This window comes from Scomber japonicus, chromosome 1 (genome assembly GCF_027409825.1).
Source record: "Scomber japonicus isolate fScoJap1 chromosome 1, fScoJap1.pri, whole genome shotgun sequence".
NCBI classification, from domain to species: domain Eukaryota; kingdom Metazoa; phylum Chordata; class Actinopteri; order Scombriformes; family Scombridae; genus Scomber; species Scomber japonicus.
This window is the reverse complement of record NC_070578.1, coordinates 29594299-29618449: the sequence shown is the minus strand read 5'-3', so window position 1 is coordinate 29618449 and position 24151 is coordinate 29594299. Positions and strand designations below refer to the sequence as shown.

The 24151-nt window shown below is 39.8% G+C and overlaps 1 protein-coding gene across 1 annotated transcript in view; it reads left to right on the top strand.

The window, feature by feature from the left end:
* Positions 1–14032: 14032 nt before the first annotated feature.
* Positions 14033–24151, top strand: part of fbn1 (fibrillin 1) — a 60518-nt gene continuing 50399 nt past the window's right edge. The window contains exons 1-6 of the mRNA XM_053323294.1: positions 14033–14319; positions 14535–14821; positions 16580–16662; positions 18163–18261; positions 19221–19316; positions 20253–20348. Coding sequence (XP_053179269.1) covers positions 14631–14821; positions 16580–16662; positions 18163–18261; positions 19221–19316; positions 20253–20348 — 565 coding nt within the window. The 5' untranslated portion in view covers positions 14033–14319; positions 14535–14630. The remainder of the gene's footprint in view (positions 14320–14534; positions 14822–16579; positions 16663–18162; positions 18262–19220; positions 19317–20252; positions 20349–24151) is intronic.

The window sequence follows — 24151 nt, the reverse complement described above, 5'->3', positions numbered from 1 at the left end:
CTGTATAACCACAATCAAACACCTATAACTTTACAACCCCTTTGCCTACAATCAAAATCTTGGTCTCTAATGAAAGCTGACGCCATATTATTATTATTATTATTATTATTATTATTATTATTACATATAACCATATTTTTTTTGTTTGGCCATATCTATCTATCTATCTATCTATCTATCTATCTATCTATCTATCTATCTGTTTATTTTGGTATAAGTCATATGTCAAGTCGAAGAAGAACCAACCGTGTACCAAAATGCCGTGCCGCTTGGAGTTTGTTTATGGACAGCCAAACTTAATAGCTTAGTGTCATACATCGTTGGAAACCTCAGACTATTGGCTAAAAGGTTATCAACTTCATTTCACCGAATATTTCCATAGGCTAGAACAGCAGTCAATCAAAGCCATGTCGTCATTGTTGTCGGTCACATGTCCTCATTGGCTTTGGAGACATGCATGTACTGCCTAAACCTAAACACCGATTGGCTTGTGTGTGGTGGTGTCGTCAGAAGCAGGAGAGGCTCACGGTCGTAAACATCTAGTCACGTGTACTCTGAGATGGACGTGCAGGTCAGGAAATGACGTAAACGGACCGTATATGGTTTGTTATTTGTATTATTACATTACGTGTTGGACTAAATACATGGACATATTGAGGAAAGTATTTCGGTTTTATGGAAACGGATTTCATATTTCACAAGAATGGATACTTGGCGAGCTGTACAGAAAGTCCTGAGTCATAAGATGAACGTTGTGGATAAAGGGAAGACTTTGAAGGTATGTAGGCATTATAGCTTTTCTTACTTAGCTCAGGGGCTAGCCGAGCTAATCGCTAATACTATTACGGCTGTGAGCAACCATATAAGTCGTGAGTGGTCTTGAATGAATCAGGACAATCTAAGCTTTCCAACGATGTACGGCATGAATATATATGTTTAAGGGTTGGTGTTTAAAACATTCAGAAGAACTTGTGGCTACCTCCTAACATCCGTCCCGTTCCGTGGACGGAACAGCGTGCGTTAAGTGGTTGATAGAGTTTTTTTTTTTTTTAGCTCTACTCCTGATTTTTAGATTATGGATATCATTATCCATAAGATTGGACATAACATAGATGAAAAATATTAAAAGAGACTTTAAGATCCACTATTAAGAGTGACGTACAGACCATTATCTCTTGCGATAACAGCAGAAAATCAGCCAGTAATCAAAAGATTAATCAAGAGACATGAGTATAAATGAAATACTTAGTATAATAATTGAATTCTCTGATCAAATGATATTTTGGTTTATGCATTCAACACATTATTGGACATTCTGTATTATACAATGTACAAAAATCTAAGAATGTGTCACTAATGTTTAGCAGTAAATGACTATAGTATATATACCTACAGGTCAAAAAATAACATCACCATAATTGCTTTAAGATTATTATTTAAATGTTGGCACCTCTATAAAGTTTAAGAAATGAAGGTAAAATGCATAACATAGTGCTCTAACTTTTTAAATGTTCAATTCTTTCTGCATCAAACTGTTATGTTAGTTTTGTGTCTATTTTCTTTCATAAAAATCTCAATAGGACTGCAATTCATTCATTTGTGCCTAAACCTGGAAAAATCACTGTGATAATATAGAAATAGGTTTTTTCAACAGCTGGGATTCTTTACACCACAAGATGGTGCTAACAGTCTTCTACCAAGCTATTCCACCTTCAACAAGTACCAATATACTATTTCTTGACCAGTCAAATACCAGGAAATAATCATTCTCCATTTGTTTATGTGGTTTGTTGCATTTCTCCATAATCTTACATATTTCATGTTAATAATAATTTAAATTATGTCCTGTATTTCATTGGTTATTTCTGTGTTATTGAAACAGGTGTTTATGAAGGAGCAGTGACAATGACTCATAGTAAACAGCCTATAATAAGTGCTGCAGCACTTTTCCCTCAGTTTTCACCAGCCTGTCACTTGCACATTTTGGTGAACTAAAAGATGACGATGTGCTGAAAATATGCAGTTGACTGTTTTTGGGGCTGTGGCCCTCAGTGTCCTCTGAGAGAAGCTTTTGGAGGGTCTCGCCCACATTAATCACCCTCAGCTTATTAGACTGGGCTCAGGGAACCGCTGGCAGCTGATGGGGAGAGAAGCAGCTCTGCTGTGGACAGATACACAAAAGATAAACACGGATAGGATATCTAAAGAAAAACAGCACTGAAAACCTTTCTGTTCAGATAATTCTGTCAGGTTTTTTTTAACTTTCCACAATCCCCGACTTTTGGGGTGTCAAAGAGGGCTTCTCTGGTGTGTCACTAAAAACAGTAAATGTTATCTCTGCTCTTTTACACTTCAACGTTAGATATGGTAATGCTGTCTGCATCTTATCTGATTCAGTCAGTAAACAAACAGAGATGGAAAGTGTCAAAACTCTGACAAACTAAGAATCACACATGTATTCATCGGTTAACATGAAAGCTATCATAAATGTGAAATTAAGTGATTTTTCAGGCAAAGTGAAGTTACTGCCCAGCTTCACTCCATCCCTCTGGATTTTCTCTGAGTCATAGACCTCGCCCATCCCCCCTCCCAAAAAGAAAACTAAGTGTATGATGCCATTCTCTCAGGCTTGTGAGGTCTGCTGATGATCACATGTTGTCAAACCTGTGAGGTCACTATTTGACCTCTGACCTCTCATTAATGTCAATGCAGCAGCATGGCAACCTGTGGGTGTAACTGTAAAAGCAGTTTTGGGAGGGTTATTTTAGAAACACAAGGTGGGACGATCATTGGAGCGATTATCTTGAAAAATCAGTAAGTGATCAGCAAGTGACAATTCATTTAAGTTATACCATTAAAACACATTTTGACCATTTGAATAAAATATCTATTAACCTTTGATGTTTGACCATAGCCAATCCAACATTCTTTCCAGATGTTATCTGCAGCATTAAAAGCCAGAGCAACATCATTTATTTGGTTTGGAATGAATTTTGGCACCTCTATGAAATAAATTAGTCATAAATTGAGATCAACTCAAAGAAACCACTCTTCATATTCACTTAAGCTGTCAATATACTCTGTGTAGGGTATCAAAGGGACGTTTAATTATCTGTATCAAATAGGTCTACTGGGGAAGCTGAACTGACACTATGATCTCCATTTTCCTCTTATTTTACCTTCCAGCCATACTTCAAATTGATTGATTTATTAAGAGGGTTATAGCAAATGTCTACAAATGTTACAACACATATATTCAATCAAATGATGTATAGGGTAGCTGTTACCAGAGGAAACCACTGCACAAGTTAACACAGTATTGTACATTGTATACAGTATCTGTAACCATTTAAACATTTATATTACAATTATATTACGTATATTACATTTTACAATATTTTATTACATCTGTATTTTTACAGTTCTTTCAATCATGTAAAAACCAAAAATACTCAATAACTGATGTGCAGTAGTTTTCACAAAATCACCAGTGTTTAGTTGCACAAACACCGTTAATCAAATTAATCATTACTTGCACATGATCTGCCTGTTCCGCCTTTACAAAATGTGCCAAGAGAAGTTTTAGGCAAACATCAGTTCATCAGCAGGTTAATTATTAGAGGGTCTGGGAAATTAAAACTCTACAGCTGAAACCACAGGAGACACTTCACCTTAATGTATGCAACCATGTGTTGTGTGTACAGTTGTTAGTGCATGCGTGTGTGCATTCCTTGAACCCAGCCAGTGACATGACAGCCTCTGAAACAGGAAATGATAAACATTCAGTATAATCTTCAGGTTCTGTGGCTTTGGTTCAGATCCAGAGCATTAAAAAGCCTGATCTCTTTGAATTCCTTATAGAATAAACTTGAGTGCTGATGAGCCTGAGGGTATTAACTTTAAGCACACGCACAGACACACATACATTTACACTTATGACAAAGCATTCCCAGACCCTGAAGTGCCTTAATGGAACAATTAAAGTCATAAAAAGCACCCAGGGTACGAGAGCATGAAATTGTTTCTCATTTCAATGTTATCAGAGTCATACAGAGTTCAATTCTGAGAGGAAACAAAACAAGACTTGGCCACTGACTGGGCTATGTTGCAGGAGTTACTAGCATGCCAAAATCTACACGTATGTTCCTCCCAAGGCAGCGCAGAGGAGGAGACAGAGTCATGTGAGGTTTGCAAACAAATACACACAAACAAAGAGACGGACTGCTTTTTGTGCCTGGTTCTGTTTCCTGTTTCCACAAATCAGGAACCAGTGAGGGCATGCTGCGGAAAGGAGCGCGCCAAGAGTCTCTGTTAAATGAGTATACAGTAAGCTGCTGTTGGCCTGAGTCGGTGCAGAATAGATGAGTGTGTGTGTAACCCCCACAGTGATCGCCTCACTCCTCAGCAGTGCTCTACTTGAGCGTTTACCTCCCTCTGGTCTCAGGCCTCAGCCCCTGTACCCCGGCTTAGCATGACGGCTTGTTTCTGAAGCTCCGATGGGTGTGTGGACTGTTGGCTGTTGGCAGGCATCTCTGAGAGGAAACACACACACACACACACACACACACACACACACACACACACACACACAATGCACTCTGTCCTCAAGCGCAACATGCCCTGGAGTTCCTTTACCTCTTCCAAATCTTCATCTTTCCACTCTCTCTTTATCATTGAGCCATTGGAAACTAGGTCAGTGTCAGTTCATGCTATTAGTTTCTGCTCCAAGTGTATGACTTTATGTGCATGTGTATGTGCGTGTGTGTGTGTCTGTGTGTCTGTGAATGTTCATGTTCAGTTAGCAGCCATGCTTATCTGCCACTTGGCTTAAGAACTTCCTTGAAAATGTTTGTTTTCATGCTCTGTGCCAGTGGATTTGAATTGACTCTGCCTTTGTGTGCGTGCGTATGTGTGTGCGTGTGTGTGTGTGTGACACAGTGATGATGAGGGGGCGGGGGGATTCCAGGATTCTTGCACGAGGCAGCAGACAGATGTGGGAGACTTGAATCAAAACTTTTCTGTTGGCCAACTTCAAAAGGCGACTTTTCCTCCAGCGTTGGTCTTTCTTCGCTCTCCATTCCTCTGCCGTTCCCTCATGCTTTGGCCAGAAGTTCACACTTCTCCCTTGGATTTCAAGCAGAGGCTGAGATCAAAACTTGGATTCTAGCAAACACCAGGAGGGATGATTCAGTGAATCTTTGTCATGCTGGACTTTGTGTTTTGAGGTCCTGCAGAACCCAGATCCTCTTTAACAGCTCAAGACATACACATAACATAGTTTTATTAGTTTAAAACTTCATGGCTTTTCCTAATTTTACAAGAACTGCTCATAAAAATGATTTTGTACTGATGAAATGTTTCAGAAAATTCCACTTTAGGTCTGTATGGGGTTTCATAGACCTCAGCAGTAAAACATACTTTAATACAGTGGATTTTCATGTGCGTTGTATCTGTGATTGGAGTACGTTTAACTCCCACAGCCCAAATAAATCTATTTTGATTTCTGTTATATGAGTTTTGTGGTCAAACAGGGAGTTAGTATCCACTGTAATTGACCCCAAAAATTAGTAAAAGTTGCTGTGGTGGATGACATATTCTGCACTTTTTTTGTCTCTGAAATACTTTTTCATAAATGAAAGTACTCTACATGTGTCGAAGTGCATCCCATATGAATAGTTGAATATTTTTTTATTTGGCGGAATAGCTATGCTTTATTCTCATTTATGTCATTCTTCATCAAATGTACAAGCCTAGTTTGTGGAAATGGGAAGTGTCACAACTTTTAATACTTTTCTACATATCATTTAGAAGAAGAAAAAAAAACATTTGAAGGAAAAAAAATGGTTGTTTTTCCTATTATTATCATAATTTTCACACAAACAGCACTGGGACCAAAAGGAAGTAAATCCAATGTCAACAAAACACTGAGGTTAACCTCTGCATTCACTTTTCCAACACTTTGCATCTTATCTACTGTATCTTTGTAGTATCTTTCGTATGTCCTCATCACCTCATCTTCTGCTTTATAAAATAGATGTACATTTGTGGTTTCAAGAATCACATTAATACAGGAGTAGTGTGTGTACATTAGTATATTTCTGTATGTGTCTATTTGCATGGAGTGTGTTTATGGATCTCTACATCTGTGCTGAGTGTCTCTTACAGATGGTGGCAGTGAACCCTTTGCGGGAAAACTCAACAGGGAATGTTTTCCATCCCTAAGATGGTCAGATTTGTGTGGGGGGACACTGACTCTGCATAAATCACATGTGGAGGGGAGATAAGTGGGCGGCTAGACCAGGCTGGATGGATGGCTGAGTCCAAAAATACTATCTACTGTGCCCCACGGGGGACAGACCCTGAATAAAGCTGTATGTATACAGATACAGCAGGTGGACAAAATAACATGATCTCTGTATAATGTAATGCAATTCAATATCACCAAGTACAGCTTCAAACTTTCTGATTCATGAATGTATGGTTTCATCAGCAGGCTTCATTAAAATAATAGTTTGGCATGGGAAATATGTTTATTGCTTTCTTGCAGAGAGTGTGATAGAAAAATATATTCCATACCACGATAGAAATATTATTTTTAACTTTGGTTGTTTTTATCCTGTATCATGTTTCAGTTTTACGAATAACACTTTGTTTTCTGTGCCATTAATAGTTCTTAGTTTGTTTTGATTTTCTGCATGTGTTTTATGTTTATGTTTTGAATCTGTGTTTTGTTAGTTGGTTTTCTTGGTGAATATTTGGAAAAGTGTGCTATGTGTAGGTTGTTTTATGATACTAAAAACCAAAACCAAACCAATTTTGTCTGTTAAATGTAAAGCTGCTGCCATGGGATGGTTAGGGTTAGCATTAAGACTGAAAAAAAGGCTTAAATATCTACTGTGTCTCTGTCTTTTAGACTTTTAAGAAACCCCTCAAGACATGATTTAAGAAGTATATGAGACACTCTAATAATAAACCATGTCTGATATGGTATTTCCACAAAACAAATTGAATTATCTTGTCAAGATCCTTAAAATTAGATTCACTCCTCCCTCATTAAAAGTGCCAGACTCTATGAATATATAAGTAATGTTAATTTCAAAAGTTGAACAGCTGGACACACAACGTCTCCTATCTTCACTGTGAAGTTCTCAGTGTTTGTACACCAAAGGCTTCAAGTTTCCACATCGCACTTGTGTTGCATAGTGGACCAGGATTGGCTTCCTAACTTATCATGCTCATAGGCTGATTTTCAATGAGCACAGAAACTTCGCCCTTTCAGCAGATCAATATGAAAATAGCTTTCTTGTGTCAAACTCTGCACATACATCATTCTGCACAGTGAGACTCAAACTTTTAACTGTACGATCAGGATGAAAACTTGTTTTTGAGTGAAGGGGAACTTCTGCCTACCAGCAGTTCTATAGCCAAGGTTATAACTGTATGAGGTTATGGAACAGTCTCCAAATGCTACAGGCTAAAGTTTAGCTGATGGGCACCACAAGAACTGTGACCGGTCAGCTATGGCTGCTTGTGTTTTCTCCAACAAGTTTCGAATGCCAGTGGAAATTGTTGATAGTGAACATAATGAGCATCTAACAAAGCCATCTCCACTGCAAACCCTGTTTTGTATACTGGGGGCATACGCATTCAAATGAAACTCCCCTCACACCCAAACTTCATGTGTATACACTCCTGTGTGTTTATATTTCCAGATTCAAGAGTGTTTATTGCTCCCATGAATAGGAGCTTATAATGGGGATATGAGGATCTTGGATGCAAGGGGCTTTCTCAGTACTTTTCTCCATCCATGGGGGGTGTTCTGATGCAATGTCCTGTTTTCTCAATCAAGAGTGACGCCAGAGTCAGCGTGTGGCCGAAAAACATCCAGCCTGAGTAAACCAGCTATTAAACTTCTTCCAGGACAGTCGGAGAGATGACTCACATGGTCATCCCTGTGGTCCTCCTCTCCTCTTCCTCCTCTTATGCATCATTGTTGCTTAAAAGTAGCATCCTCTCCATGAAAGAGATGTGGAAGGTCACCAATTACAGTTTTTTATGATCCAAAAAAATCTGCTCTGTTCTTCTGTGGAAACAAATTTCAAGGGAAATGAGTTCACACAGAGCCTAGGTACACACAAAGAAAATGATCCATTTGGAGGCGAAAAGGGATTCCTCTGAATTTTGTGGTTGATGTTTGATTTTGTGCTGCAGCACTGTACTGTACACAGTATGTGCAGTGTGTGTTAGTGAAGGAGACCATATGTGATAATAGACGACCAAGCCCAAGCAGCTGATAGAATTCCATCATGACGTTATCCCTGTGACAAAAAAGCAACCCCAAAACTCCCCCAACGAATCACAAGCAATCCCACTACACACATACATGTAGAGAGAGTGTTTGTGTGTGTATGTGAGAGGGAGAGAGAGAGAGATGAAGGGAGACTCATTTCTGCTGCAGCTCATTTTCTTGAAATATTTCACATGAATATTGGCAGCAGTTCTGCTGCAGAAGACAAAAGGAAATGAACCGTGGCTGCTGGAGCCAAAGACAACACACAGTGTGAGAAAGTCTCGCTACAGTTACTGCTCGCAGCACAGTAAGAGACAATCTCAATCTAAGCTATTAAAAAACTGCCTTGGGATATATGAAGCACACAGGCAAGGATAAAGTGAATTGTTGGAGGAATAGTTGTGACGTAGACAGAAGACAATCTGTCAGTAGAGAAACGATGAATATGGGATTTGTTGTGTTGCTATTAAATGACAATAACTAGTGTGAGTGATATTGTTTTGGTATTGAAATAAAAAAATGTTTAGCTAACCTCTAGTTCAGTCTTGCTATTTCAGGCTTTTTAGATCAGCCATTTTAGACCAGAGGAGTAAACATTCCCTAAAATGAAACCCATGCTCAGTTACTAACAGTAGGGAGATTAACTGAGAAAAGGATGGGGTGAGACGTAGGGGTGGGTGGGTGTATGGGTGTATGGGAGGGAGGGTGGGCTTGGGAGGTGGGATCTTACTGTAAATGCCACCCCCTCTTTGTTGATGAAGAGCAGAGGGCAACCCTGTACTGCTTGGCATCAATTTTCTCCCACACTGCATCTTGTTGATGACTAAAAGATACATTTGAAACGGTCCTGTAGTGGAACGCTCAGGTCTGACATCACTGCTCTCACTTACAATGTGGTGTGTGTGTGTGTGTGTGTGTGTGTGTGTGTGTGTGTGTGTGAGAATGAGAGAGAGTCTTTAGTAGTGTTTTCTCTGTATTGTTTTGCAATATGTCCTATGCACACTTAAATGTCAGAGTGTTTTGTATCAAATTCTTATTATATTATAACTGACACTTTAAAGGGTACTGCACCAATTCTACACATAGTCATAGGCAGTAATACTCAGTTCAGAAGCCGTAGAGGAGCTTTGTGAAATCTAAGAAAATTACTTAAGTGACATTACCTGAGTGATTACAACATGAGAATGTAGTCTAGACGTTTACAACAGAAAGCCTGCGTTACGAACGGGGGGCAGAGTTTGAAAGACATGGGCGTTTACCAGGCAGAGAGGGTTTAACTGAAACATACTCTTGGTTGGATTTTAGGAAATGTAAGCACATTGTTTTTTGTGCTGGACCCATACAAGGAAATAAAATACATGATATCATGGTCAGTGATGCATCGTGTCTGCCCACATTCTCTTGTGAGTCCATCAACTTGAAGGATAAGGCTGGTGATTAATTTTCTATATTTTATTTATTGTCAGCAAACCTCAGGGCAGAGCCAAACCGACAATGTATTGATCCTACTTGCAAGTACCGTGTGTGTATCCAAAACCTGATATATTTTATTCTTCTGTGCTGTAGACCTCTGCTGTTGTTCAAAAACGATTAAAAACAGCAATTACATTTTCAGTTCAATAGTACACCAGACATGACTAGGCGAGTGTAGGAAGGCGTTTTTGTTTGTTGTTGTACAGTGCTTCGCTAGCTTCTTGTGCTACATATCACAAAAAGAAATGTACAATGTACAGTGTCAAAAGATTGTGAGGTGTGGCACAACAAGCTAGCAAAGAACTGTAAACAGAGTTATATTCCCAAAGCGTGACCAACAGCCAACCAACTGTCCCAGTTCGAGGACTTTAGCATATCATTCATCTCTACCTCCATTCATATCCTGTCATCTCACTACTATCAGCTACTGTACTCTATAATAAAGGAATAAAATGCCCCCAAAATTATGAAACATTTGTGTAAACATATTCTCCACAGCTGAAGGTAAAAAAAGATACAGTAGAAGCTTCTTGATGCCTGACCTCAAGTCTCTGTGTCAAAGCTGAGGGCTGTCTCTGAGTCCCGCCAACACCCCTGAAGCCACTTTACGCTGTAGCACTGAGGTATTCCCTCATCATACCCTCATTTTCAGCCTCTCACACCCAGATCACAGTTATGTTGCTGAGACTGATCTCGGCTCTGCCCTCAGAGAGAGAGTCGAGGCGCCAAGACAGCCAGGAAGAGGCTGTCTCCCTGTCAAAACAATCCACACCAATCACCCGTGGCCACTTTGCCTCTCCCCAAAACCTCCTCAGTCCTTGACTCACGAAGACCTTTTATCCTTTCCTCTGGACCTCTTTCTCCTCTGCCAACATCCTTCAATACTCATACATACCATTTACAGTAATTGATGTACTTATCTTGAAGTGAGTCCAGTATATGTTTCAATTCTCATTCACATTCACATGGCATCAAATGTACTTACCAGTACTTTCATTATTATATTACTTCTATTATTGTGGAGCCCAGGGATATGGGTCCAAGGCTCCCAAATAATATTTCATTGACAAGATAATAATAATGTAAGAGCAAAGGGGAGCAAGACCAAGTAAAGAAGAAGAGATTACCGCAACTGTAATTATTATTAATTACCCCATAGCATGTCTTTTATTAAGTCGATGAAATCTGAAAAACCTAAAAGCTGGTACAAGGTCAAGTGCTTTTCCAATTTTCCTGTCTTGTCTTGGTAAAAGGTTACAAAGTATATAATTAGATTAGACGGTTTTTAAAATAATGCAATTGATAAATCCAGAGAGAGGGTTTGACATGAATCTTGAATGAACCTTGTTTGACACACATATTCTTTTGATTGAGCTTCTTGGTAACATAATCGTATGGAGTCAACACAGATGATGGTCAAAATAATTGTCATTTTCTACAACAGTAAGCGATGGGGCACGGTAGACAAAACAGGGTTGTAGACGAATAAACAAGTCACCATCACTCGGTGAACCCCCATATAACCCTATTTGTAAAGATTTCTATCTTTAAGCACTTCTGCCAAGAAATCTGTCCTGGAGACCCTATAGAACTGACTATATGTTCAACATACAATCAACAAAGGACATTAAAATAAATATGGTAATCTACTGTACTTTAATTTACTATACTTTACAAAATTTAGTCCAGTTTTATCAGGCGGCCAAACTAAACATTAGGGGAAAAAATGGAAAGTAAAAGTCTCAAGCCTCTGGACCATGAAATCAATCTCAATAAAACATGTTTCCATCACATTCTGATTGACCAAAACCACAAAAGACTGAGCAATTTGCCAACTCAGAGCTGATGGTGAACCGCCACCCTCTTGCCCCAACATTTGGATCAGATTAATAAACTACTGTGTCATCAGCATATAAAAGATCACGCAGAAGTTAGTCCATTCATATACAAAAGAGAAAGTAAACCACTCCTGCTGATAAAAAAATGCAATGTAACCAGTGGAGTTTAGACTTAGTAGAGACCATGACCTGGGGGGATGGAGGAAAATGTCTTTAAACCCTTATAAGAAATCATCAACATTACAAAGTGCAGACAAGAGGCCACAAACAGCCAGGGAAGGGGAGTTTACAAAGTGAGTAAAACAGAGAAACCTTTGAAACTGAAGATGGGGTGACCTCTAATATTTTGGTGGGTTGGCGGCTCTGCTTTGAGAGGCTTTCTGAGAGGGAATAGCTGAAGCCCAAACAGGACATAACTAAAGAAAAAATAAAGAAGCTCTGTAAGGATGATCAGAAAAAGTTAGAGTGGTTGGGGGTCAAAGAGAGCAAACCTGCAGGATTGCACTTTCAGTTGCACTCTGGGTGCTGCCTGACAGTTGGTTGTCTTGAAGCAGACAAAGACTCTTGGCAGTCTGTTCAGGAGTAAACGTGGTCTTGTCAGCGGTGATGGAGAGGCCTTGCAGAGGGCAGGACTTTCCAGAGGAAAAAAGCAGTGCAGTATTGTTGAGACTAAGTTTGAGGTGGTGGGCAGACATCCAACTGGAGATGTCAGCAAGGCTAGTAGAGATGCGTGCCTCAACCTGAGTGTCAGGGGATGGAAAAGAAGAGTTGTGGAAGTTGAGTTAATGATATATATACTATCCTGTAGACCACATGAAATACTACATAAAATGAGATGTCTGCTGGATCAGCTTAGACAGATCACGACCATTTTCTGTACGGAAGAGGTTAAAGAAAATAAGCTTAAGTTGCACGAGACGAGATGGAGTGGAACAACAACAAAAAAGGAAATTCAGTGTTTTATCTCAACGTAGCACTGGAAACATTCAGAAGTGATCATATTTCATGTAACTATTGTCTCCATCAAAACTAAATCAAAATCAACATATAATCTATGAATAAGTACAGGGGGAAGATAAGTAGAAGAGAAAAGTATCTAGTGGATGGAAATGAAGAGAAAAAAGTCAAAGTGATAGTGAAAACAAATGTAGTGGAATATACAGTGTCAAGAGGTTGGTTGGTTGGTTTTAGAGTGATAGTATACTTGAGAGAGGAGCCGGGCTGACTATATTTGCTGGGTGTGGTTGCAGACATGAAGCAGTGTGTGAAAACTATCACTGCACTGGACAAAATTCCTCAAAACAAGCAGTGTCAATATTAACAGGATATAATTCAATACTGAGTGAAGAGCATCAAAAAAGTTTCCATACAGTATTCACTGGGGAAAAAAACAGAATTTTCTGAACTAAGGTGTGTTGCTATTTTGACTAAAAAAATATTTGAGAATCCCTGAGTGGTGATAAATCACACTCTTATTGGTACAATCATGCATACAGAACATTAACTGTCATCATACTCTGGCTATAAATAAAACATATACATATTTAAGTAAGGTTAACTAGTACATTTAAATAATACCACTTTCTTCAATAAGGCATCATTTATAGATCTGTTATAAGGCATTAATAGGATTAACTTTTAGGTTAGCAGGTTGTGGGGGGTAAAAAAATCCCTTTTCTGTTGTTTATCTTCCTCCAGCAGGATGCAAAGTCCTTGCTTTGTCCTGTTAGCTTTGTAGTTCATCAGGAAGAATACCTGGAATACTCTGGAAAAGAGCCACAAGGGCTGTGGACCAAAACTAATTTTATTGGACTTGTATTCACATTCACAACTTAATGGGTAATTGTAAATCCTCTTTATTGATGTCTTACTAATCCGGAAGAACTGATGTATTATTTGAAAGTAAGAAAAGCCCACGAGGGTATATTAAAGGTTACCAATATTTATAACTGTTGCCAAATGCAAAGAATAAATACCAGCCACAGATTTTTTACAGCTTGTTAACTTCATAGTTATTCTGATTAAAGCCCTTTAACTGATCTATAAATGATCAACCACTGCTGTACATTAGTTAATTGTTTAAAACATTACCAAAATCAATTTGCTTGAGCTTATAAATCTTTTATTTAAAAAAATGTGCATGATTAAACACATTTTAGAGGAAAGAGTGAACAGGTGCATTATTTCATAAAAATATTAAATCTCAAATATGTCATAGTAGGCTAGACTATTTCTGATCAAAAAGATTGAGAGCTTTGTCTTCAGTCTTCCAAGCGTGTCTGAGCTGAATAAATTGTCACTGTATCAGTAAGATGTCCAAGCCAAAGGTCCAGAGCTTAACTTGTGCATTTTTGCTCTGAAGCTTTTGTATCGCGAGAGCAAGGGGAAAAAAAGTTTTGAGGAAAGTTGAGCAGAGCAGGGATGAGGAAAGAGCTCTGCTGTGAGGGAGAGACACAGTGAGTTTTACCATTCTCATCCTCTGGAATGCATCAGCTCCTCTAACCTCTAATCTGTTCAAAATCAACACACAACTGGATGCGCACTGGCAGACTACAAAAGTTACGATGCGCATCTATTTATAGCAATTTATCGAAAGGTTTGAGTGACTTTTCGTCTCCTTCGCAGTTTTCTTTTAAACGTTTATTCAGCAATACCTGCAAGTAAAAGTGAAGTAGTCCTCTGTCGGGTCTGAGGCGAATCTCCTGCTCGGGAGACAAGGTAACGACACTCTCGTGCGCAATCTGGCACATTATCATTTTTACAATGCATGCCTTTGCGACTCTGAGCTGAATGATTTTCCAATTTAATAATGGTTGAAGTCATGTCAGACCAGCTGCTTCTCAGAGTGCAGCAGAGTTGTTTTTCTTTTGTGCGCAGCATCTCCTGAACTTTCCTCTGCGTCTTTTCCATGTTTTTTTTTTTCTGTTTTGCAGCTTTGACTCCAGACTGCAGAGGTCGACGGGGCTGGGAAACTAGTTAAGGAGACTTTTATTCTACCGAGCACTGGAGTTGTACACTTGAGAGTGGATATGCCGGATAGTAAGTGTGAAGGACGGCTGCTGCAGTTGGCCGTGGCTCTGGTGGCCTTGCTGTCGCTCTGCGTCGAGCTTGGAGACGCTGCAGAGGTGGTGGACACCGGGGACAGCGATCTGGTCACCAAGCAGACCGACTCCAGAGCCAGCAGGGCCAAGAGGAGAGGAGGGACGGACGTCCTCAGAGGGTAATGTGACTAATAATCCCTCTACGATTAGACCAATTTGGGAACAATTTATTTTCTTCTTACAGTATCCAATTATTTTCTGCCTTTCATTTTAAATGAGCATCTTGCTGTGTGGATTTCATTATTTGGCTCTGAGCAGGTGTCTCTTCATCTCACGTGTAACTTTCTGGTCCTTGATGATCATTGAAGGTCAGAAAAAACACTTTAATAAGGCAGAATGAGACCCATGAGTGACATTGTCTGTGATTGGAAGTTTGGAGCAAAGTTTAGTAATTAAATACTGGCAAGAATATCACATTCCTGCTGCCTGCAATAATAAATTACATCCAAACAAAGGAGGCCATTGGTCGTGTGTGGCTGTGGCAGAGAGAGAGAGAGAGTGAGAGAGACAGAGAGAGAGAGAGTGTGAGAGAGAGAGAGAGAGAGAGAGAGAGAGAGAGAGAGAGAGACTAACAGCCTAATCCTCTTTCTGGCCAAAAACACCACACCCCAGTTGTGGATAAATCACATCTGCAGCTGTACACAGTGGGTCACTGCTGGAGAGGTTGTGTGTGTGTGTGTGTGTGTGTGTGTGTGTGTGTGTGTGTGTGTGTGTGTGTGTGTGTGAATCGGAGAGAAAAAGAGAGACACAGAAGAAAAGTAAGCAAGAAAGTAAAGAAAAGAAAAAGAATAGAAAGTATGTCCAGTGATGACAGAAAACAGCTGACGAAGGTCACACAGTAGACAGCTCAATGAGCATTCTCCACAGGCATTTTTATTTGACATGCTTTAAGTTAATTTATCAGAACATCTGGGTTCAGAGGCAGGAAGTGCATACAGGCTGCATACTGTGTCACGCTGACTTACCACTATAAGAATGTTTCAGACATCCAGGCTTCATTATTCACCTCATGGATCTGTTTGGAGTTACAGTGCAGTTTAGACACTGACACCTGGGTCAATATAGGTCCAGTAGATGATTACACTTTAACATATGTAGACCTGACATAGACCTGTAGGTGGCAGGATGGCTCAGGCAGACACCTCCATATAAGATGAAATGTTTTTACAGGTGCATCAGATCTCTTTGAACACCTTGCGCAACATTATACAGGTGTTGAGAAATCAAACTGTTACATGCTCTGTTGATTTGCTTCATTATTGTCAAATCTCAAAAAGAATTTTGTTCTATAACGTGCTGCATGGCTCAACATTCCCGACAATTCTCCACAAGAAACAATCTTGGCCAGAGAAGGTCGGTGACAAATGCTGTATATCTGTAGTAAATGAGTCAATACAGTAAACATATGGGTCTACACTGTATTATTTTCCTACTAAACAGCTGAATGTTGATGCACAAGATGTGTCTAGAAATGTTATGGGTATTATGCTTGTTTGGATGTGTTTGTGTTAGCTAAGATGGAGAGACTGTTAGCTGTTTGTTTACTCATCCTACAAACTTTACTGGAGTTTTGACTCACATGGAGGTGAGTATGTGATGACGGAATCTTCATTCTTTAACCGGACCAAACCGCATGTTCAAAAATTGCTATTCCTGCTGCCTCTGGTCGTCTGCAGAGAGAATGAAGAAACAGGAGAATTGCTCCAACAGTATGTGGATCAGCAATCACTAAGCTCCCACCAGTAGAGAGGAAACAAGAGTCTAAGGATAGTCGTATATGCTGAACTATGTGAATAAAATGGACTTGACTTTACTCAGGAGTGCTTTGAAATATATGACACATGGATGGTTGATTTTCTAATGGCGTGTCTCCGCAGACCCAATGTGTGCGGCTCAAGGAACAACGCCTACTGCTGCCCAGGCTGGAAGACTCTGACTGGAGGGAACCAGTGTATTGTTCGTGAGTATCACCTCAATTATTTCACTCAATTATTCAAGTCAGGTGGCACTTTATGTTTTTCATCATCACGAGCAGTGGTTTTCAGGTTCCCTTGTGGCACCCTGCTGTGTTTTTATTACAGTCATCCAAGTTAGCAGAAATTAAATGTACTGTTATTGTGAATATGCAACCTTATTAACTCTATCTTTGGGTACTTGAGTTTGTTTTATCTACAGTTCAAATCAACAAGGGACTCTTACTGTACTTCTTAGACAATGAACTCTTGTTGCATACAGTCCAACCAGGTAAAACTGAACTGTCACTTGCCCAAAGCTGCATTACAGTTTCAGTTATTAGGGGATTATGTTTTATGGTATCAATAAAGATAAAAATCTTACTACAGTTGGCATGGTGACATTAGAAAATAAATTCAAAAACCTCTGAATCTATAGCCTACATACACAATGAATATGACATGCAAACATTATCTAATGTAAAATCTTAACAAGTAGTAGATGCTCACTAGATGGCACAAAAAGATATTTTCTTGATTGGCCACATGCAAATTCACGTTTGACACTTACATTTTGTCAGTTTACGTAAATACTGGAACTCAATTTGCATTGGACTAGGATAACTGTGTTCATTAATTAGAGAAAAATCTCCATATATTTCCATCGTATCATTCAAATGATATGTGTTCTGTCACTCACTATGTCACACTTGTCCACTGTAGTTTAGTTTTGGTTTAGTGTGGCTTGTTTTGTTGGTGAACAGAAAACATGGTAACTAAGTGGAAATTGGTCTTCAACTCTGGTTCATTTATACTGGCGTTCTGGCAGCAGTTTCTTTTTCTAGTTTCTGCTCTCTTTCTCCTGTACACCTTGTCTCTCTCTCTCCCCCTCAGTAGACAGGAAGGTCTGAGAGGCCGTAGAGTTGTATGATTGCAGTCTAGCTGGTTGGCTGGCAAGATGCCTGTCGCAGCTCTAATGACATTGTTTAGCAGTGGGGTTCAGGGAGTAGGGGTCAGTGGCTGGACTCTACCTGATGGGAGCTGGGGGCAGGGGCCCATGCCAACAACAGTCTGTGGGAAAGGGAACAACTGAGCGAAAACAGCCAGTACCAACTAAACACACACTGGTACACATTTATGGCAACTCAGAGAAGAAAATAGCTTGGTGCTGTTGCCAATGGGCCTCTATAACTTAACCATGATGAGGCTTAAAAGCAAGATTTGACCATATTTGGACTGTGGTCTGTTTGAGATTTTGAAATATTATAGATGAGAGTTCAGTATGAGGTTTAGATCACGGCCTAAGTTGCACCATATGAAATTCTAACCTGATATTCAAAACCTGCCACAGACAGGCTGACACACAGCAGATACATAACATGAATTTTCTCTCACGCACAATCAAGACAAATCCTGGCTCCAAGTGAGCATGGGGGAGTTATTTAATCTTGCACCTTATAGGGGACGTTTTTATGTTGTTTGAAGGAGTTTCATGTTCCTCTTTGCAGCGATCTGCCGGAGTTCATGTGGAGATGGTTTCTGCTCCAGACCCAACATGTGCACCTGCCCCAACGGCCAGATCTCCCCGTCCTGTGGATCCAAGTCAGGTCGTTTAACAGCACCTCCCCTTTCCCAACATGACACAGTGAACTCCTTTGAAACTCAGTATTATCATCTTCATGGGTTTTATTACTGTATATAATGTTCATAGATGGGTGGGTAACTGGTACTCAGCCAATAGAGAAACATGTTAATTATATGCTTTATTTAAATAGGACTGTATGTCAAAACTTTGTGTTTCTTGGAAGGGATGGCAAAGACCACACCCCTGTCTTTGCATTTTTCTAATAAAGGAGCTGTAATCTTAAGAAAACATTGACCAAACAGTAACAGTAAAGACAAGCAATGATAGATGAGAGATGACAAAAAAGTATGTTATCTTGTCACATGGTTTCCTTTAGGACCAAAGCCAAAGAAATTGTCAGTTTTTTTGGTCAGACGAATGCAACAACATTTCTGTTAATCTTCTCCTCATCATGAGTAATGAATGCTAACTAGCATAGTACAAAAATATGAGATACAAAGCCAAAAAATCTCCTGAAAACATCCCTTGAAACTGCCCCAAGGTTGCAACAAATGATATAAAGTATGTTGCAATCACATTCTTGAAAATAGCGGTCAATCTCGTGGGTTGTTGTGTGTGTGTGTGTGTGTGTGTGTGTGTGTGTGTGTGTGTGTGTGTGTGTGTGTGTGTGTGTGTGTGTGTGTGTGTGTGTGTGTGAGCCGAATGGGTGTGCGTGTATGTGCTTTGGAAGAGGTCCACAATCAACATCTCCTCCATGTTGCTCTCTTGCAGCTCACATTGCTTCTACCCAATGTGCTCATCTGTTTGTACACCATAAATTTCTAGGAAATAATATTTCAATATGACTTTCAAGAAACTTGGTTCGGACTGCATTTTGTTGTTAATCTTATGTATAGTGTATGTTTGGTGTCTGAATTTAACTCCTGTATTGCTGTCTGTGTTTGTCTGTATATGTGTGTGTTTGTATTGTTCTCCCCACAGTCCAGCACTGTAATATTCGTTGTATGAATGGGGGAACATGTGCTGAGGACAACTGCATGTGTCAGAAAGGCTACGTGGGAAACCACTGTGGTCAACGTAAGGATCACTCTGCAAACACCACAAGACCACTTGTAGATTTATTTAACACATAGCTATACTATAAACTTACGTTTCTTCCTGCTTTTTTAGGCTTTTCTCTAGTTAATCCATCCTCAAAGGATGACTTGTTAGGCCTTATTTTTGTATTTTTGGCCATCAATACAAATAAGAAGGGTTTCCGCATTTTTTCAGCCTCTGTTGTCTAAAAACATTGACATCATTCAGTCTGCTCTATTATAAAATATTAGAGCTAGTCACGGCCCCTTGACTTGTTCATGGTCTTGCCGTTTTTGTCAAGTTGCTGGTGACATTTAACCCATGATCGTCTAGACCTATAAAAAGATATTACATATTGATATTCAATGAGATAAATTACATACTGTTGACACTGAGTGTCTTCCAAAGTTGGATTTTTAATGTCATCAATAAAAATCTCAATATGGTTTTAAATTAGGAAACTGGAAGTTCTTATTTGGGAGAAGAAAAGGAGGGGGAAAGTGTATCAGAGTTTATAGAACTTCGTTATTCAACTTTAACCCAGCATACTTTCAGTAGTTCATGAGGGATTATAACGACATTTCACGTGAGCTCACCTTCGGTTATACCTCTAAATGACTTCATTTAGGTTTAGATAATTAGCAAAAACTACCTGCTGTGATTTTTCTCCATTCTTGCCTCATCTGACTTCTTTTTTATATATAACCTCACTTTATGTTAAACAATGAATTTGTATGCCTCTTCTATTGTTGTGCTTCCAGATCTGAGCAATTAATTTGGTGACTACAATGTTAACATAACTGATAGTGATGATGTCTCAGACTAAAAAAAATGAGACCTAAGGTGTATAAAGTGAAAAAGTTCCCTTTTGTTCTTTGCTGTCGTGTCCTCATTTTAGTATTGTGTCATTGTTTGTTTTTCTCTCTTTTTTTCCAGCTGTATGTGAAAATGGCTGTCTTAACGGAGGAAGGTGTGTGGCTCCCAACAGATGTGTGTGTACCTACGGCTTCACCGGGGCTCAGTGTGAGAGAGGTAATAAGCTCCACGCTGCAGCACTCAGCATTTCTCTCACTCATCTTACATCACACTGTCTCTGTGCTCTAAATTCACTACTGCTGAAGTGGTTTTCAAAGCCACGGTGCTGCTTTCGTGAAAATGTGACTCGTTGTTGAATGGCGGTTGTTTTTTGTGACTAAAGACAATTCCTGCTTAGTCATGCCACCAGCTCCAGGAATGTGGTTTGTTGTGGAACATTTGCATGAAAGCCTGAGCTCAGAAATTACCATTATTTTCCACATCTGCTCTGAAACGAGGCTCTGGGGAATGTAATGTCTTTCTAAATGTGCACTGTTTGTTAACTGAAGACCTCCCAACCTCCTGTGGTTGCTCTCTGGCACATGTGAGCAAAGGCTCCAAAGTATACAAGCACACGCAAACCGAGTGCAGACTGAACTGTGTTTTTGACTGTAACGTGCATGTATGCAGACGTGTGTGTGTATATGCTGGGGGTCTGTGGTAGTGATGACCTGTAGAGGTCAAAGTGGTGACCTTGTGAAGCTAATATTTGGATTGGCAACAGAGCCCCTAATTAGCACTGTCCCTTTTAACGAGGCTAGGCTTCAGAGGCCTGTCAGATAGGTCTGGCTCAGAATTTGTCCTTTGGTTTGGTTTTCTACTGTTTTCTTCAACACTGCAACTAATAAGGCAGTATCTGGTTGCTTGATGGGTTAGCGCCAGGCCTTATCTGCTGGAGCACACTTCTAGATGTTGTGACTTTGGTTTCCACTCCTTCCTGTGCAAGCTTGGCCAAAGAGTTTGTGAGATTGTTGAGGAATTCAAATGAGGGAGCCTTCTGAGCACACAGTATGTGATAGACTCATATTTTTCAGTGATGGTAGGGAAGTACAAGGAAACTCAGAAGATTCTTGCCATTGTGTCTTGTGTGATGATGTCAGATGAAGACATGGTACACTAGCAAATATATTGGACCACAACTTGTTTTAAAACTTTGATTTATTATCTAATGTGACAAGTATGCAGACTGGCCACACTCACTGTCTGCTGGTTTATGAATGGTAGTTTTTTGTTTGCTCAATAGTAAGGGTCTCTTTCTATGAGTGAAACAGGCTGTTTGTTGTCTGGAAACAGCTGCTTGGAGAGCACAACACAGCAACACAGTATACTAAAAATGTAGTCAAGGTATCCGTGAGTGTTCATGTTTCCATGACATCCAAGATCTGGCTATGCCTGAACCAGCCTGTGCTTGATCTAATTATAATATAGTGCTCAAAATTGAAAAATTGATTAGTCATTCAAGTCATTTATTAACCAAAATTGCAATACATCTTCTGGATCCAGCTTCTCAAAGGAGAGGATATGCTGTTTTTTCTGTTTTGTATCATTCCTAATTGAATATCTTGGGTTTTGGACTGTTGGTTAAACAAAACAAGCTATTTGAATATGACATGTTAGACTCTGTGAACTTTATTGACTAAATGATTCATTGCTTAAGCAAAAAATCAACAGGTTGCTCGATAATGAAATAATCTACATTTCCAGGCCAATAAATGTATTTATCTAACATTATGTTATACAAAGAGAGATAGAGAGAGTGGGCCGATGTATATGGTGGTGTTTTGGGTTAAGTTACCTTCACTGGAATTTCCTTGGCCCATATCCATCACCTCCACCACCACCACCCAAGGGAAAGCCATTGTGCGCTCACACAAACACAAGCACATGCATGACGTACATAAAACACACACACACACACACAAACTTTTTAATGCAATTTACAACCGTGCTGTATTATGGAATGATCTTATCACATTAGCAAGAACACGTGATCTGACCGGGGGAGAAATGGTTGCACTCAGGAGGTTTTCTTAGATGTGAAAAGATCCTGGTGCTGTAAGTCCTAAAAAGGAACAACTGCTGCAGAGCTGTGTGACTTTCAGCTGTATGCTTCCCAAGTAACTGGTGATCTGCTGACTAGTGGACCCACCAACAGGCACAGCTGACAGCAATGAAAATGCAGCCTGGTACATCAACGTATTCTTTGTTGCTTACAAATGTGATTTAGGCTGGCATGTGGGATTGGTGAGATCCAGCCACACTGCTGATGATTGCACGCAGGGCTATTTGCTCCTGCTGCAGACTCATTTAGCTACGAAGCAAATAAAGTCGAGCTTTCGGTGTGACGCCATTGAATTCATTTGGGCTGATGGTGAAAGACTGGCCTGAGACGTGGCAACATATGAGTCAGTAAGTCAGCAGCCAGAGCAGGACAGGGAAATTGGTCAGTCAGCTCTCTAGTCTCTTAGAGAGCCTCTCTGATTCTCCACTATCAGGCTCTGTTTTAGCCCAATACAAACCTCAGTAGATAGATAACCAAGTGTGTGTTTGTCTGTGTGTGTTTGTGTGTGTGCTCTAGTTGTTAGTCCAGAGAGGATGGAGAAATCTGCTGACAGGTCAACAGGGAAGGACCCACCCAGATATGAGACCCCATAACACATGGGAACACACACACACACACACAAATCACACAAATGGTGCATACTGTATACATGGAGGAATGCACACAAAATCATACATATGTTAAGGCATGTAAAGATGCTGTGAGCGCAGTCTGAAAAGGGGGAGACTGAGGAAGGGTGGATATAGAAACGGTGGACAGATTTTTTTGTGTGTGTACAAACATTTTGGAGTTAATCCAGGAAACTCTTTTGACCCACTTCCCGGCGGGCTTCCCTCCTGTTCACACTGAGGCTGTTGTTGTTCATAAACTCACCGGTCCTTGAGGAAGCCAACATTTCTATTGTGTTCCAAAGTAACTGGACCTCTGCAGACATGAAATCGCTTGCTAATGAGACTCAAAACAAACTATCTGCTCCCATATTAAGATGCATGTTTACTGAGACAGCTGTGATGATATGCAAACGTGTTTCCAAAAGTAGAGCAGTAAAGCAAAAGCAAGAGCAACATTTTTGTAAGTTTTGGTCTGTTTTGAGATCATCTCTGGCTAGACTGCGGATGAGGGGTTGGGACATTGGCTCAGATTCTGTGTGTGTGTGTGTGTGTGTGTGTGTGTGTGTGTGTCTGTGTGAACACGTGCGATTGCTCCCAGATGTACAGGACATGGGTGGATCCCCCAGCTGTACGCAGTTCATAGAGAGACAGTAAGATGACGGATGAAATGACACCACTTTCACCCTACAGCTGTCAGCCTCTCCCTGTTTACCTCAGCTGACTGTTAGTGCTGCACTTGTATTTTTTTTTATTTCATGCTCAGATCTTTGGGTTTTTAGCACTTGCTCGCCTCCACTAACCGTTGTAATAAGCAGGTATTATATCAGATGGATTATGTGTGGCAGCCTGACAGTAATAACACATAAACCTGAATCTGATGAAAGGAGAAACTTGAGTTCTTTACAAGGTCTGTTTCTTTGTTTATTTTGGTTCAGTGTAAAAACTTTCCATAACTCCTGTTATTACTTTTTATATATGGTGTATTCTTTTGTTATTTTAGGTAAGGCGCACACTGTAATGAAGGCTGCAAGTTGGTACAGTAAATAACTGACTGAGTTTGTGGTCTTTAAGTTCATCATTGTTGAAAGTAGTAGTGGAAGAATGAAAAAGTTTAAATCCTGCAATCTAAAATGTAAAAATACTCAATTAAAGGTAATAACCATGCATTAAAAAATTGAAATAAAGAAGAGAAAACTTACATGATATAGAATATATTTAAGTATCACAAGAGAAAAGTGCAGAATGACCCTATTTAGAGTTTAATAAATTACTGAAACATTGATCTTTGAAGGAAAAGTTGGACGTTT